Consider the following 15,025-nt stretch of genomic DNA (forward strand, 5'->3'; position numbering starts at 1 on the left):
GAGATTTAGGATTTCATGCTTCTCAGATAACATATTGTTCTGCAACTTCTTGGACATGGAGAAAGACTGAGTTGACTCCAGAATATCTGATTTCATGTCAGAAACCTGCTGAAGAAGAGAATAGCACAAAAGTGACTACAGTTAATTCAGCTCTGAGGCAAGTAGATTGCTGCCTCACCCCACCTTCAATAACTATTTACTGAGTGCCCACCTGTTTCAAACTCTAATCTAGGCACTGGACAGTGATGATGGAGAGTCAAGGTCCTTGATTCCATGGAGATTCCAGTCCAGTAGTGGTGGGAGTGGGTGGGAATGAAGGTCTTTATGACCAACTAAGACAGTGTTCTGAACCAAAAAGTTTGGTTTATTTTGCTTCTGTTCCATCCCTCCTCTTCGAAGTTCTAATTTTGTAAGTTTGGAGTAGGGTCCAGGCACCTACATTTTAAAATGTGTTCACAATTGGGAACCATTTATCTAAAGCAGCAAGAGGTATGATTTCTTAAACAGTGATACTTAAAACCAGAACTAAAGGTAGAAAAGCAAAAAATAATTTTGAATCCCTACCATGGGACCAGTATTATATCTACTAGTTTACATATATCACCTCATTTAATATTGTTGTGGAAAATTAATTAATGCCAAAGATACCAAGATAAATAAGAGGGATACAGTACCTTTCCTTAAAGATAAGGATAACAAAGAAGGAATTAGTAAGGAGAACCTCTTCTATATATTTATGACTTCTACATTAATTCCATTTTCCTTTGCTTATAACCTTACTGCATAAGTAAGACTAATGTTCTTATCACTTTAATTTTAGTACTTGGTAGAAAAATTAAGTCTTATTTTCTGTCTGCTGGGGGAAATATCTAGAAGATAGGTGAATAGGTAATTAGGTAGCTTAGCAGGAAGTAGGTAGGCAAGTGGTGTAGAAGAAAAAAGTAGAAGAAAGGGAGGAAGAAAAGAGAGAGAAGAGGAAGAAAGAGAGAAAGGCGTTTTCATATCTTTAGTTTCCTAATAGACACTTTTATCACCTCATTTCCTATATAACCCCTTGAAATTTGTGTCATCTTATATGGCTCTTTTCTATGGACAAGACTTAATTGAATCACAGAAACTACCATTTAGTTGTGAATGTGATGGTGAGTGGAGGGCAGGACAAAGCAATCCTGATCTTCTTAAAACTCCTACTGGAATGCCTTCTGTTTTTGGAATTCCAGGCAGCAGTTTGGAGATACATCATTGATCATTGACAAAACTATTTATTTTTGCATATGCTATAAGCAAAGTTGTGGAACATACAAAAAGTTTGAAGTTATCCTAATACTGTTATCTACTAGTTGAGGGAGCTTGAATCCATTTCATCATCTACAAAACAGAGCTAATACATAAAGTGGGTTGGCTCTTCTTTTCAGGATATTTAGATTCTTATTTTCCTCAGTCTTATTTTCTCTTTCTAATTATACTTTATTATATCATCATGTATGTAATTTCCTCTAATTCTCAGTAGAAAGGAACAGTATATAAAAATAGAAAAACATCAATTAGCTTTAAAATATTGTAAAAGATTTTAAAATTTTGGAAAGAGATATTATATGAGGCATGGAGAGTTGTGGAAATTTTCTGGGCTAATACAGTATGTACAGCCATAAGTCCACTTGTTAGAGGACTTTTTTAAAAGTTAGATATTAATTCTGTTCTCAAGGAGCTAAGAGTTTGGAAAGAAAAAATAAGAAAAGTAGAATAAATGCAATAAGGTGTAAAGTAATAATCTCCTGTTCAGATGGTCCGTAGAAATTCCACTTGGGTTGGGTCTTCTTTAAAGGCAGTTAGGCTTTAGAGGTATGGAATTAGGGGATGGGCGTTCCAGGGGGTAGGAAAAGCAGCTGGATATATTTTCATGAGAATATGATCAACTGTGTGACAGGAAATCATATTAGCAGCTAGTCTACATGGCATTTGAAAATTGTCTGGTTAATTGGTTCTGTGGTCAGCCAAAATAGATAGCTCAGGTTCCAAAATATATGTGTTCAGCTTGCATTACCAAGTTGGTTAACTCTGACTAAATTAAGGAAGCAGTTGCTAGATTTCCCCTCTATTTTTTGTTATTTAAAATGAATGATTAAGGGCCAAAGTAAGTCTTCAAGGTGGTTTTGAGACAATCCCCTTAAAAATTGTTAAATTATAAATGTATAGACTCTTTGTGCAGCCTCCTTAAATAAAACATCGTATTTCTTTATGCTCCATTTTCTCCATCAAGACCTCACCACTCTATAAAACAAGCTATAAGGGCCATTTCCAGCTAACAGAAATCCCATGCAGAGCTGCAAACATGTCAACAATTTTATTCCTATTGGTTCAGTTCCAGTTTAAACAGGGTTAGTTAGCATGCCAAGTACATCAGCTGACCATAAAAACAAGATCAATTTTTAAACTCAGACCTTTTGGAAATGGAAATGACACATCTGCTGTAAAATGGGCAGGTTTGTTGCATCTCAAATCATCCTAGGAATTTCTCTGAGGGTAGGTTCTGCTGTTCTTCCATGACACATCATCTGGTTTCCACCCTATGTCCGTATAGCAAATACCTATCTACCAGGAAGCTAGAACTACCACCTTTGAACAATGATTTCCAAACCAGTGGGGCTACAGAGTTCCATAGCTATGGCTCAGGGACCCCCAACTCTCCTCTTAAACCAGAGGAGGTCACTTTCATGTATTTTTACATAATAGGTATCTATACACAGCAGTGTTAGGAGAAATACTTCTACATGAAAATGTGTTTGGGAAATCTCTCCCTTTGCCTCTCACACATCACATGCCTTTAAATATTAATTCCTTAAATGTTAATTATATATTTAAAAGTCAATTCTGTCTCTATCAGAACCCAGTTTATAATTTCTGAGTCCAAAAGTACAGAGTACTTAGTAGCACTATAGAAAGTCCATGAGGCTACCTTGAAATATATGACCCGCCCCCTTTGGCCCTCTGTGCAGCAGGTTTGATGAACTCTTATTAAAGGAGTCTCGAAGAGTTCAGTAACATATTATGGTACATTCCATAAATCTTTATGCAGCACTGTGCCTTCATGTATTGCTGGGCCTTCACACACAAGTACGTTTACCAAGGGTAGCATGGGGCATTGGACAATGTACTGGCTCTCAGCCCTCACTTACTAGCCTCACTTCCTTAGACAAGTTCCCCAAAGTCTCTGAGCTGGGTTTTGATTTCTAAAATGGATATACTAGCTACTCATATAATAAGTGAGAAATCTGCAGAAGAGGTTTCTAAACTAAAGTATTATATAAATGCTAGATGATGTTACCATCATTATCTCACCATGAGAAGAATTTGTAAGGAATCCCTTAAACCTATTAAAGTTGGTAAATTGGGACTCTAGAAAATCTGAACTCAGAGAACAAATTTGTGCTGGCTGGAAATAGGTAAAGGGAGTCAAAGGGTACAAACTTCCAGTTATAAGATAAATAAGTCCTGAGGATGTAATGCACAGCATATATATAGTATGGTAAATATAGGAAACTATGCTAAATTATATATTTGAAAATTGCTAAGAGTAAATCTTAAAAGTTTTTATCACAAGCCAAAACAAAATAACTATGTGAGGTGATGAATGTTAACTAAATTTATGGTGGTGATTGTTTCACAGTATGTACATATATCAAATCATTATCTTGTGTGCCCTAAACATGCACAATGTTATATATCAATCGTATCTCAATAAATCTGGAAAATAAATAAAGTTGGTAAAGTTTTGCTCTTGAGTGAAATCATATGCATGTTTGCCATGTTGGTCCAGTGCCAGCTAGTGATGAAAATGTGCTGCTTTGGTGTTTGGCCTGTACCATGAACATGGAGCATATAGTAAATACAAGTCTGGAATGCAGGTAAAAATTGTATACTTTGGGAGACTTGATGTCAGTTTAGGATGCAATTTAAGAAAGGAAATACTCTGAATTCATTTTCTACCAAACAGTGAATTACCTAATGTATAATATGATGAAACAGATTTTTGATATTATGTATTTTTTTCAGTAAATGAAATGAAATTTAGCATCTGAAAATTATAAAGACCTATTCAGGTATTTGAATGTCAGTGCTGAAAATGTGAATTTCTGATCAATAAAATGATACCTCAGTAAGAGACTTATAAGTGATTGTGTGTTTTATTTCATTTCAGATTAAGTCTCTCAGCAAAAATCTGTGAGAAAACAGTCCTGAAGCGCATATTGAAAGAACTATGGAAGCTAGTTCTCAACAAAATAGAAAAACAAATTGTCCTCCCTCCTCTGACAGATCAAACAGTAAGTAGTCAAACTAACATTTGATTATATTTTCAATAGCCCATCTAATTGTTTTTTGTTTCAATGAATGGTTTTGATCCAGACAAAATAGTAATTAAATTCATTTTGGGGAAAAGGGTGTGGTATACAGTGTCTTAGCAATGATCATTCCAATGACATCACCTTATACAAATCAATTTTTTTCTTTTCCATTATGGTTTATTACAAGATATTGAATATAGTTCCCAGTGTTAAACAACAGGATCTTGTTGTTTATCCATTCTATATATAATAGTTTGCATCTGCTAGTCCCAAACTCCCAATGCAATCCTCCTGCACCCCCATCACAAATCAATTTTAAATAGTGGCAATAGCAGTCATACTTCACACTGGCTTGACATTTCAAATGTTATCTCTTGAAAAACAAATGTATCAAAGCTCAACTTGTAGGGTTATCGGCTCTATACATGTAATTTTTATTTAATTTTATTATGACCCCCCCACCCCAGGGAAATAGATTTTTGATAGAATATGCCTGCTGTTTCTTTCTGCAGTTTTACAGTTGAAGAAGATAAAGCCAACACTGCTATCTGGAATTATTCTTACTTTTCCCTTTTGCTTTTATCTATCACCTTCGCACTTGGTGGTTAATACAGGAGACATCTTTTAGTGCATTTGAAGAATGTGATTGTATCATACACAGTGAAATCAAAAAGAACCAGAAAGATCAGTTGGCAGCAAAAGTCAGACAGTGGTCAAGTGGATACCCCGTCCAGCTAACTCAGCATATCCTGAGCCAAGCGAGGCAAGAAATAACCCTAAGAAGCACCTGCTATGGAATAAATTTTTGGCTGTGACTGAGGACGATAAGTTGATGCAAATAATGAGTAATTATAAACTAAACTAAAATATATATTGACACCATTAATCATGCACACTCAGTCCATATTTATCCAGTGAGATTATATAGAAAATGTTTTCTTGTAAAGTGTTCCAAGGTGCAAAGATTCATGTTTGTGTTGATTTATGGCCAGTGAGTGTTAAATATACATCACTTTGAGTTTTGCTTCATGCCGCGAGTGTATGGTATAATCATTATAGCCTACACATGTGAGTAGCCAAATCACATACAGAAACACACACCCCACATTCTCACACACCCCTTATTCTGCTATAACACGTAATGCATTTCTGTAACACCAGTTACCTCTCACTTAATTTGCCAATAGAGGAATGATGTCAGTGCAATCTGCAAGTTGGGTTGCTTTATAAGTAAATTTTTCTAGGTGAGAGGCTTGGGAATATAACAGAAAAGCTATAAACTTCAGCAGGAAAGGAAAGAGCGCTCAGCTTGGCTGCTACATAGGCAGGAGCCCTTTCATCCTGTTTTTAAAAAGATAAAAAAGAGGAAGGGAGCATACTTGCACATCGGTCTGTATCCAGATACATGCACCTAGCATCTCACACGTGGCAGGCTACCCTGTCCCTGTGCTCAGAGCTCCAATTCTACAGGCATTGTCTCAGCCCACATTATACTCTATTGTGCTGTTGTTTGTTTGGGTTTTTTTTTTTTAACATTTTTAATATCCCTCAAGGTAGCCACCAGCTTCACTGAGCTCCCTTTGAGCTGTTCATGCTGTCTCCCAAAGTAGCATTTATTGTTTTTGATAGTTCTTTGGTAACAAAATTGCATGGACTTTGCACTGCCCCCTCCTATTTTCCCCAAAAGCCTTACTATTTCTAATGCACAATTTTACAGAATATGAGTTTTTTCAAGACTACACCTATCATGTTATAATAGCAGAAGTGCTGTATATGACATTTCATTTTTTGATATAAGATCTTCCCTAGGAACGCTAACCATCACCTCAATTTTCTCGAACATCAAGATCTCCAAGTATGGATTTCTCAATGAATATACAGGCTCCAATAAAAACATGGAGACTACGACTTCAGAATAGCTGGTTTTCTTTATTGTGAAAACATTCTAGGCTACTGTTGAGTATTCTAGTAGTGCTTCTGGTGTTTATTCTGTTGTTTTTCAAGCTCTCCCCAGGGCCTTGGGGTGCTAGGGAAAACCTCTGGCTGAGGGAGGAGTTACGAGGGCAGGGCTCTGATAGATTGGATGGCATGTCAGGTGGACCAGCTCCACCTTCTTCAGCTCTGGATCTTGACATTTTGCATAGATTTATTTTGGGGGGGTGGGGAGTGGAGTGAATTAGTTGCCTCTGCTACAAATAAAGAAATAAAAGATAAAGCTCACTGAGGTAATACATACACTACACTAAACTGGATACACTAGCAGTAACCCATTCAGTAACTCAGATTAAAACTTCCAGAAGTAGGATGCCTATGAAGATAGTTGTATTGCCAGCAGTACTAGATATCTTTGATCCAAGCTGTAAAGTAGACCAGTTAAGGGCTTATGGCATTAAAGTTACAAATATAATAAGAAAAATAGAGTACATTGTCTATTGACTACATTTCTACTTTGACTGTTACTGAAGATCTTATGACTGAGTCCTCTTCTCTCCTTTTCTGTGTTTGTCTCTAGGGACCCCAGATGATTTTCACTGCAGCTAAAGATCTGGGACAACTATCCAAACTGAAGGTAATAAGAATAAAGAAATTACTAGTTGTCTATGAAAAGTTATGAGCTAACTACAACTCTGTGAGAAACCAACCTCCTATTAGTAATGGTATTTAATATGGCAGGACTATAGGAGGATGTGTGTCTGGGATCTCACAATCTGCTTTAAGGATGAATCAGATCAAAATTTAGGGACTGAATTGTACTGTCTTCTTCTCCCCACACTCCATATTTCTCATATTTTCCAATTCATAGAGCAACTGGGAACTTTTGACTTTGTGTTGAAGCATGAAGCATTACTGCTTTAAATTAGATTAAATTAGAGAGCATATTTTCTTCTCTATAGTAAACTGATTTTGTATGAATAAAGGCAAAAAATGCTTCATAGAAATCCAGGAAAGTCTAGAGAACTCTTAAGGCAAGAAACCTAATGCGGGAAAATAAACTCATCAAAGCAGACATTGAACTCGTCGACATAATCAACCCCATTATAACAAGGATTTGCTGCATAAATAACCTTACCTTTTATTATCGCTTGAGACTCACAAGACTTTGCAGTTGTGCAGGGAACCTCAGGTTTTTTTCCCCTCTGGAATAGGAACTTGATTTGTTAAAATACATATTGCAGTTCTGTGACGGGCTTTTTTCACTTAGCAAAATGTCCTGCAGGTTCATCCATGTTGTAGTACATGGCAGGATTTCCTTCCTTTTAAAGGCTGAATAATATTCTATTGTAAGTATATACCATGTTTTTTATCCATTCATGTATCAGTGGACCACATATAGGCCAACATTGTGCCTGTAGTTGAAATATTTGTTCCTGTTCCATTACTACCTATTAGAATATAGTATAGCATGGGGGTGGGTTCCAGATACTGACCACCTTGGCTCATATTCTACCTCAGCTGCTTCCAAATATGTGACACTGCCCAAAGTATTTAACCTTTCTAATTTTCAGATTTGGCATTTGTAAAATCCAGACAATATTAACACTTGGTTCAGAGAATTGTTGTGAGGATAAATGAGATAATGCATGCATTATCTTTGCATGGTACCTGTCAAGAGTATGCCACCTCCCACTCACAGGGATTATCTTGCTTCTCTCCCCCAGCTGGCGGCTCAGGGTTAGGTATCACTGGCACTGTTTTGTGTGTACAACACAGGCAAAGTATAATCCATTTGACTGTATAATTACTTACTGAGATAAAATAGGTGCCCTATAATGTCAGTACTTTATTATATCACCTTCATTATCCCCTTTGTCAGAAAAAAATTAAAAGCCAATAATCCATTTAGAAGACATAACCATGACATAAAATTGTTTCTCACAGGTATTCAGTGATGTTGGTGGTTCAGAGGGAAAGTAGAAGGTTTCAGTGTCAAACTATCGTTTTGGATCTTGGATCTCCATTGCTTTCTTTATCCTTCTTATTACCTCCCTGACATTTCTAGTCCCTACTTTGAAAAATGGATTTATACAGTGTTGAAGTTTCTCATAGAAAACCATGAAAGTGAAAAAACATCACAGTGTCTTATTACAAAAGAAATAGCCCTGGCTATGTGTCTAGCATTCTGTGTGACACTGGGAAACATATTCCATCTCCCCCAGCTTCAGTTTTCTGAACTGAATGTTTGTTATATCAGCTATAACTATTTCAGTTTCAAGTGATGGAAAGCCAGACTAACAAAAGCAAGAAAGGAATTCATTGCTCCATGAAACTTTATAGTCCTGGGATAACTCTGGTTTCCATCACTGCTTGATTAGGAAGTCAAACAATGTTATAGAACCCAGTTACTCACTGTCTCTCAACTCTGCTCTTTTCTTTTTTGACTTACTGCCTTAACAAACCTCCCTTCCTGTTTGTAAGATGGTTCTCTGCTTATATCTAACATTTTTGAACTTGAAATCTTGTAAAAAAAAAAAAAAAAAAAGAAGACCCCCCCCCCCTTGGTGCAAGGAATTCCAGCAAAGTCCACTGGCACATCATCAACTCTAATAGAATATTATCACCACTCCCAAGCCAACCACTGTGGCCTGGGGAATGGCATATGCTATTTGGCTTAATTCACATACCCACCCCTGAGCTGGAGGTGCAGGCACCCCCATTCAAATCTTACGAACACTAAATGGGAGAGACCAGATCCTCAGTGGGCATATGCACGCTACCTGGGAAAAATCAGAGTTCACAGAAAACATCACACTTTAGGTCCCTTCGTGGCCTCAAAATTTCCTCAATTCAGTGAATTCTCTTTTGATTATAATGAACTAAAAGCAAATTATGAATAAAATGTCCTAAAAAAGTTAATTCATTAAGACTGAAATAATCTGAAGGGCTAAAAATTGAATCATGTTATCCATAGGTGATGGAAAAATAACTTAGTTTTAAATCATGTTTTCCAATTATTGTCCCTTGATTTTTAAATTTTTGGTCCATTTAGTTATTATTTGAATTACAGAGCAATAAGCCCTCTACATTGTTATCTAAAAAATTAAAACTCTAGCCAAAACACAGAATTGCAAATTTTTAACTGAAGTTGATTTATTGTGTTGTGTTAATTTCTGCTATACAGTAAAGTGATTCAGTTATACATATATATACATTCTTTTAGAAATTCTTTACCATTGTGGTTTACCACAGTAGATTGGATATAGTTCCCTGTGTTATACAGTAAGACCTTGTTGTTTATCCATTCTATATATTATAATGGTTTGCAGTTGCTAACCCCAAACTCCCAATCCATTCCTCCCCCAGCCCCGCCTTGGCAACAAGTCTGTTCTCTATGTCTGTGAGTCTGTTTCTGTTTTGTAGATAGCTTCATTTGTGTCATATTTTAGATTCCACATATAAGCGATATCATGGTATTTGTCTTTCTCTTTCTGACTTACTTCACTTAGTATGATGACCTCTAGTTCCATCCATGTTTTGCTGCAAGTGGCATTATTTCATTCTTTTTTATGGCTGAGTAGTATTCCATTGTATATATGTACCACATCTTCTTTATCCATTCATCTGTCAATGACATTTAAGTCGTTTCCATGTCTTGGCTATTGCGAATAGTGCTGCAATGAGCATAAGGGTGCATGTATCTTTTTGAATTGTAGTTTTGTCCAGATATATGCCCAGGAGTAGGATTGCTGGATTGTATGGCAACTCTATTTTTAGTTTTTTGAGGAACCTCCATATTGTTTTCCATAGTGGTTGCACCAACTTACATTCCTACCAACAATGTAGGAGGATTTCCTTTTCTCCACACCCTCGCCAGCATTTGTTATTTGTAGAGTTTTAATGATGGCCATTCTGATCCATGTGAGGTGATTCCTGATTGTAATTTTGATTTGCATTCCTCTAAAAATTAGTAATGTTGAGCATCCTTTCATGTGCCTGTGGCCATCCGTATGTCTTCTTCGGAAAAATGTCTATTTAGTTCTTCTGCCCATTTTTTGATTGGGTTGTTTGGTGTTCTATTGTTGAGTTGTATGAGCTGTTTGTATATTTTGGAAATTAACCCTTCTCAGTCACATCATTTGCAAATATTTTCTCCCAGTCTATAGCTTGTCTTTTCATTTTGTTTATGGTTTCCTTTTCTGTGCAAAAGGTTGTACATTTTTTTGTTTGTTTTTTATTATTATTGTTTTTAACATCTTTATTGGAGTATAATTGATTTACAATGGAGTGTTAGTTTGTGCTTTATAACAAAGTGACTCAGCTATACGTATACAAATATCCTCATATCCCCTCCCTCTTGCGTCTCCATCCCATCCTCCCTATCCCACCCCTCTAGGTGGTCACAATGCACCAAGCTGATCTCCCTGTGCTATGTGTCTGAAAAGTTTGTACATTTGATTAAGTCCTATTTCTTGGTTTTTCCTTTTATTTCTATGGCCTTGGAAGACTGACCTAAGAAAACATTGGTACAATTTATGTCAGAATGTTTTGCCTATGTTCTCTTCTAGGCAGAACTGCAAATTTTATAAAGCTGTTTTCCCATATTTTACTAGAATGTCACTTTCAATGTTGTTTTTGTTTTCATTTTAAATCATGGGTTTTTTCATTTTCATGTATTAATTTGAAAGCATATTTGATCCACAGGAAAAGCATCATTTGAAATAATTGTATTGATGAGTAAATTCAGAAATCCTATATAGAAATATTAACAAATGACTACCTTACTTAAAAGAACACAGAAACAAGGAAAATAGAACAATGAGAGAAACTAATTGCTTTTCTCCATGTTATTATGATTTAGGATTAATTCATTAAGCAAACATTTATTCAGATTTTGACATATTCTATATTACTTCATCCTCTGGAACTTTATAATGTAGGTATATTAAGTATGCCCAACTTATCACTATTTTATGGGATCAGATTTATTTGGCATAACATTTTTAAAAAACTGAATACATCTTTATGGACAGGTGACACAATATCAAAACCAGTTAGTAAAAATACATCTGAGACTATGAATTTACTGCAAGCAAGGAGTAACTCATTAACAAGACTTTTTCAGAGACTACCTTATTTCAATGAGCTATTGCTAAATCCCAGAAAATCATTTCTTGCAAGAATTGTATTTTTCTATAGCAGTAACATATATTATGTATTAGCATCTATTAAAAAATAATCTGACATCAAAAAGCCAGTCAAGATTGATGAAGTCAGAGAGATTTATTTAATATAAAGTAAAGCATTTCTCTCTATAATTTGGCAAAATTTTTCCATATTTTTGGATCCCAATGGGTAGTTAATATTCTAACTACCCGTTTTTTAAATATTTTAAAAATATTAAATGGACTCATATGTTTGTGTTGAAATCCCTATATCAGAGAAAGAGGCAGTGAGATGCAGAAGTGTATATCATGGATCCAGCATTATACCATGTTTTCAGCAATATTCAGAAGAGTGTGATTCCATTCAAGCATATTGAATCATTTAGGATATGCTGAAGAAGTACAATTCAATTACCAAAAACATATTGAGGGCCTAGCAGGTGATAATTGCCAAGGTAGGCACTGAAAGTCTGCAGAAGTGAGTAAAACATATAGATTATCTTCAGAAAGTCATGGCCTCTACTAAATGACAGAGTAAGACAAAGGCTAGAATAGAAGGATGAGCCACTGTCTGTGACTGTACAACTTGTACATTGCACAAAACTGTCCCACTAAGGGAGTGAATGACGGCCGAGTTAGGGACCATGCAACACTTGCTAAGCCACATGTATTGATGTGCAGCTGTACCCCGTAGAAAAAGAGGCACCTTTTATTATTGACCAAAAGCACTGATCCCTTGACCAAGTCTTGCATTCTCAGAGCTACATCAGCTTTCCTTCTAATTCACAAAGAGACACTTACATAAGTTAGAATTTAAGCTCCAGGAGGACAAAAGTCTTTCTTTTATGAAACAATATATCTGTCACCTAGAACAGTGCTGGCACATAATAAGCACTCAATAAAATTTGTTGAATGTTGTTGACCTAGAATAGTGGATGCCCTGGGAAGATTATATCAATATGGGGGTCAGGAATTTCTAAATTTTTCTTTTAGACAAAGTTCCTTTATTGTTGTCTTCAACTTTCTACCATGATTTCCCTAAAATAGTTTTAAATAAAGAGAAAGTTCATAGTGAACAATGAGGAAAATGCATTGTTAATATGGAAATCAGTTCCAAAATATTGAAAAATGACTTTAAAATATAGAAAATCTCCAGAGCCGAAATCAGTTAATTCTTTAGGAATTTTCCTGGTAATGACTAAGCATTAAGGGTATTCTAGAAAGAAGATAAAATGGGAACATTATACTTAAAGTAGGTTTTATCAGTGATAATTGAATGAGGCTAAAATTTACCTCCTAAATCCCTTACATGATGGACCTTCCTGTGTGTGACAGAACAGAAAGCAGGAATTAAGGTGGAAAAGCTTGGACACACATTTTCCAGGTTTATCTCTTTTTTTTTCCCTACCATTAGCTTGCAGGTGAAAAATAAAGCCACCTATGAATCAAAGCACTGCTTTTTAAGTAAACATTTAAAAGCATTTTAAAATTAAAACATTCAAAAGCATTTCTTCTTTTGGCAAAATGGATTTTTATTAAATATCTGACAAAATCATCCTCTAAAATGTGTTCATATGAAAAATATCTCAAAAGGGAAATATCTGCATACAGGGATTATATACAGATTTTGTTTGAAAACAGTTGTTAAATAAATGAACTGGTAATTTTATAAGCAGTGTTTCACTTGTTTTCCAGGAGCACATGATTCGAGAGGATACCAAGGGTCTGACACAGAGACAGTGTGCTATAATGGAGGTGGTCCTGGCTACCATCAAGGTAAGGTTATAGTGTCCCTGGATATGGATCCAGAGTTCTCTGTGTACCCTCAGAGAAAAGTACCCCCAGATGCATGTCTGTAGAGCTGTGCCATCCATAGACACAGTAGACAGTTGTACACATACATTCTGGGAGTGTGTCAGACTTAGGCCATACTATGTCATTATTACATCCATATTGCTCTGCCCTTAGAGTTGCTTCCTTTGTCTACCTTTAGAAAATGTGTATGAAATCTATGTTTAACAGGTGTTTTCAAAGAAAGACATGTACCCCCAAAGCCCAGTTAAATAGATACTTCAGGGGATTTAGGGTTAACAGAATTTCTGTTTGTGTTTTCTATGCTTGCTGAAATGGTTTTGGAAAGATCAATTTTCTCTTCTCTCTTAGTAAGGACAATAATTTAGTTTTCTGCTGAAAACGCAAAGGCATTGCATTGTGCGCATCAATTTTTCATAGCCAAAGGTTGACCAAAAGTTATTGGATTGTGAGCTAAATATAAGCAGATCTCAAAACATAACTTAGAATTTCTTTGTTTTCCTATGATTCTTTATAGATTTATATACATACATTTTATATTTATATGTGAAAGTTTATTAAAGAGTGAAAAATTAATTCATCTCCTAAATTTGGACTGTGTCCAATGTCTCAATACTTCACTTGGGGAAGCATCTGTTATCAAGGATGTGTGAATAGTGTAGCAAAGAACTGTGAGCTACCACAAGCCATTTTCAGAGCACAGAATAATCTCACTGGATAGAAACAGACACTGCAATGGTAGTCATTAAAACAGAGTTCTATTTGTATAATAATTGGACAGCTTCAAAACACTATTACTTCATGACTTTTGTAGTTTCAGCATTTAATAAGAGGACATCTTTTGCTACTTCAGTGTCGAAAACTGCAAAATGAAATTTGTGAGGTGACTATTTTGTGACACCTGGTGGAAAGTGGTGAGTGTGAATTTCGGCAGTGAGATGACAGTGATGGAATTTCTAAAGATGCAGCCAGAGTATGGGCTGGAAGTGTAAAAATTTTGCAAAATCATTTTTTAAAATGGTAAGCATGAAAAAAAGGGAAAAATAAAAAACCTGTTCTTTTTGAAAATAATTTTCAAAAATATGAATAAGCAATGACTGACCCTATGGAGTTATAGCAGCACTGGCTACAAATAAGGAAGTGATAGTAGAAAAAATAGATTTTTAAAATCAGAATTCAGCCTTCATGGATTTTATAAGGTCAATGGATGACTCTAAGAGAGAGCGCAAGAAAAATATGTTCTGTGGGGCTTCCCTGGTGGCGCAGTGGTTGAGAGTCCGCCTGCCGATGCAGGGGACACGGGTTCGTGCCCCGGTCTGGGAAGATCCCACATGCCGCGGAGCGGCTAGGCCCGTGAGCCATGGCTGCTGGGCCTGTGCGTCCAGAGCCTGTGCTCCGCAACGGGAGAGGCCACAGCAGTGAGAAGCCCACGTAATGCAAAAAAAAAATAAATAAATAAAAAATAAAAAATATGTTCTGTGAAAATGTAGAATGGCATTCAATGTACTGACAGACCTGGCTCCTGTTTCTAACCCCAGCATTTCTCTAATTCTTCTTGGTGGGGACAAATGACCACCTCCTGCAGGACTAGTTCTGCCCAAACTCTGGGACAATCCTGATCCCAAGCAGATCCCCCTGATCTACATGTTGACAGCTCAACTATCCCATCTTCCTTCCCAGGTCATCCAATGATATTTTAGTTCAGCCTCAGGCACCAGACACTTGCCTTGCCCTTTAGGAAAAAACTACTGCCTGGTGTCCAAGATCCAG

At 36.2% G+C, this 15,025-nt stretch overlaps 1 protein-coding gene across 1 annotated transcript in view; it reads left to right on the forward strand.

Annotated features, from left to right (window-relative positions):
* The window catches only part of UNC13C (unc-13 homolog C), a gene marked incomplete at both ends in the record, with an annotated part of 584,133 nt that overhangs the window by 513,801 nt on the left and 55,307 nt on the right, over positions 1-15,025 (forward strand). Inside the window, 3 exons of the mRNA XM_079701234.1 lie at positions 4,199-4,322; positions 6,856-6,912; positions 13,139-13,219. Of these exons, the coding sequence (XP_079557360.1) occupies positions 4,199-4,322; positions 6,856-6,912; positions 13,139-13,219 (262 nt within the window). The remainder of the gene's footprint in view (positions 1-4,198; positions 4,323-6,855; positions 6,913-13,138; positions 13,220-15,025) is intronic.

This window comes from Hyperoodon ampullatus, assembly GCF_949752795.1.
Source record: "Hyperoodon ampullatus genome assembly, chromosome: 3".
Lineage (NCBI taxonomy): Eukaryota > Metazoa > Chordata > Mammalia > Artiodactyla > Ziphiidae > Hyperoodon > Hyperoodon ampullatus.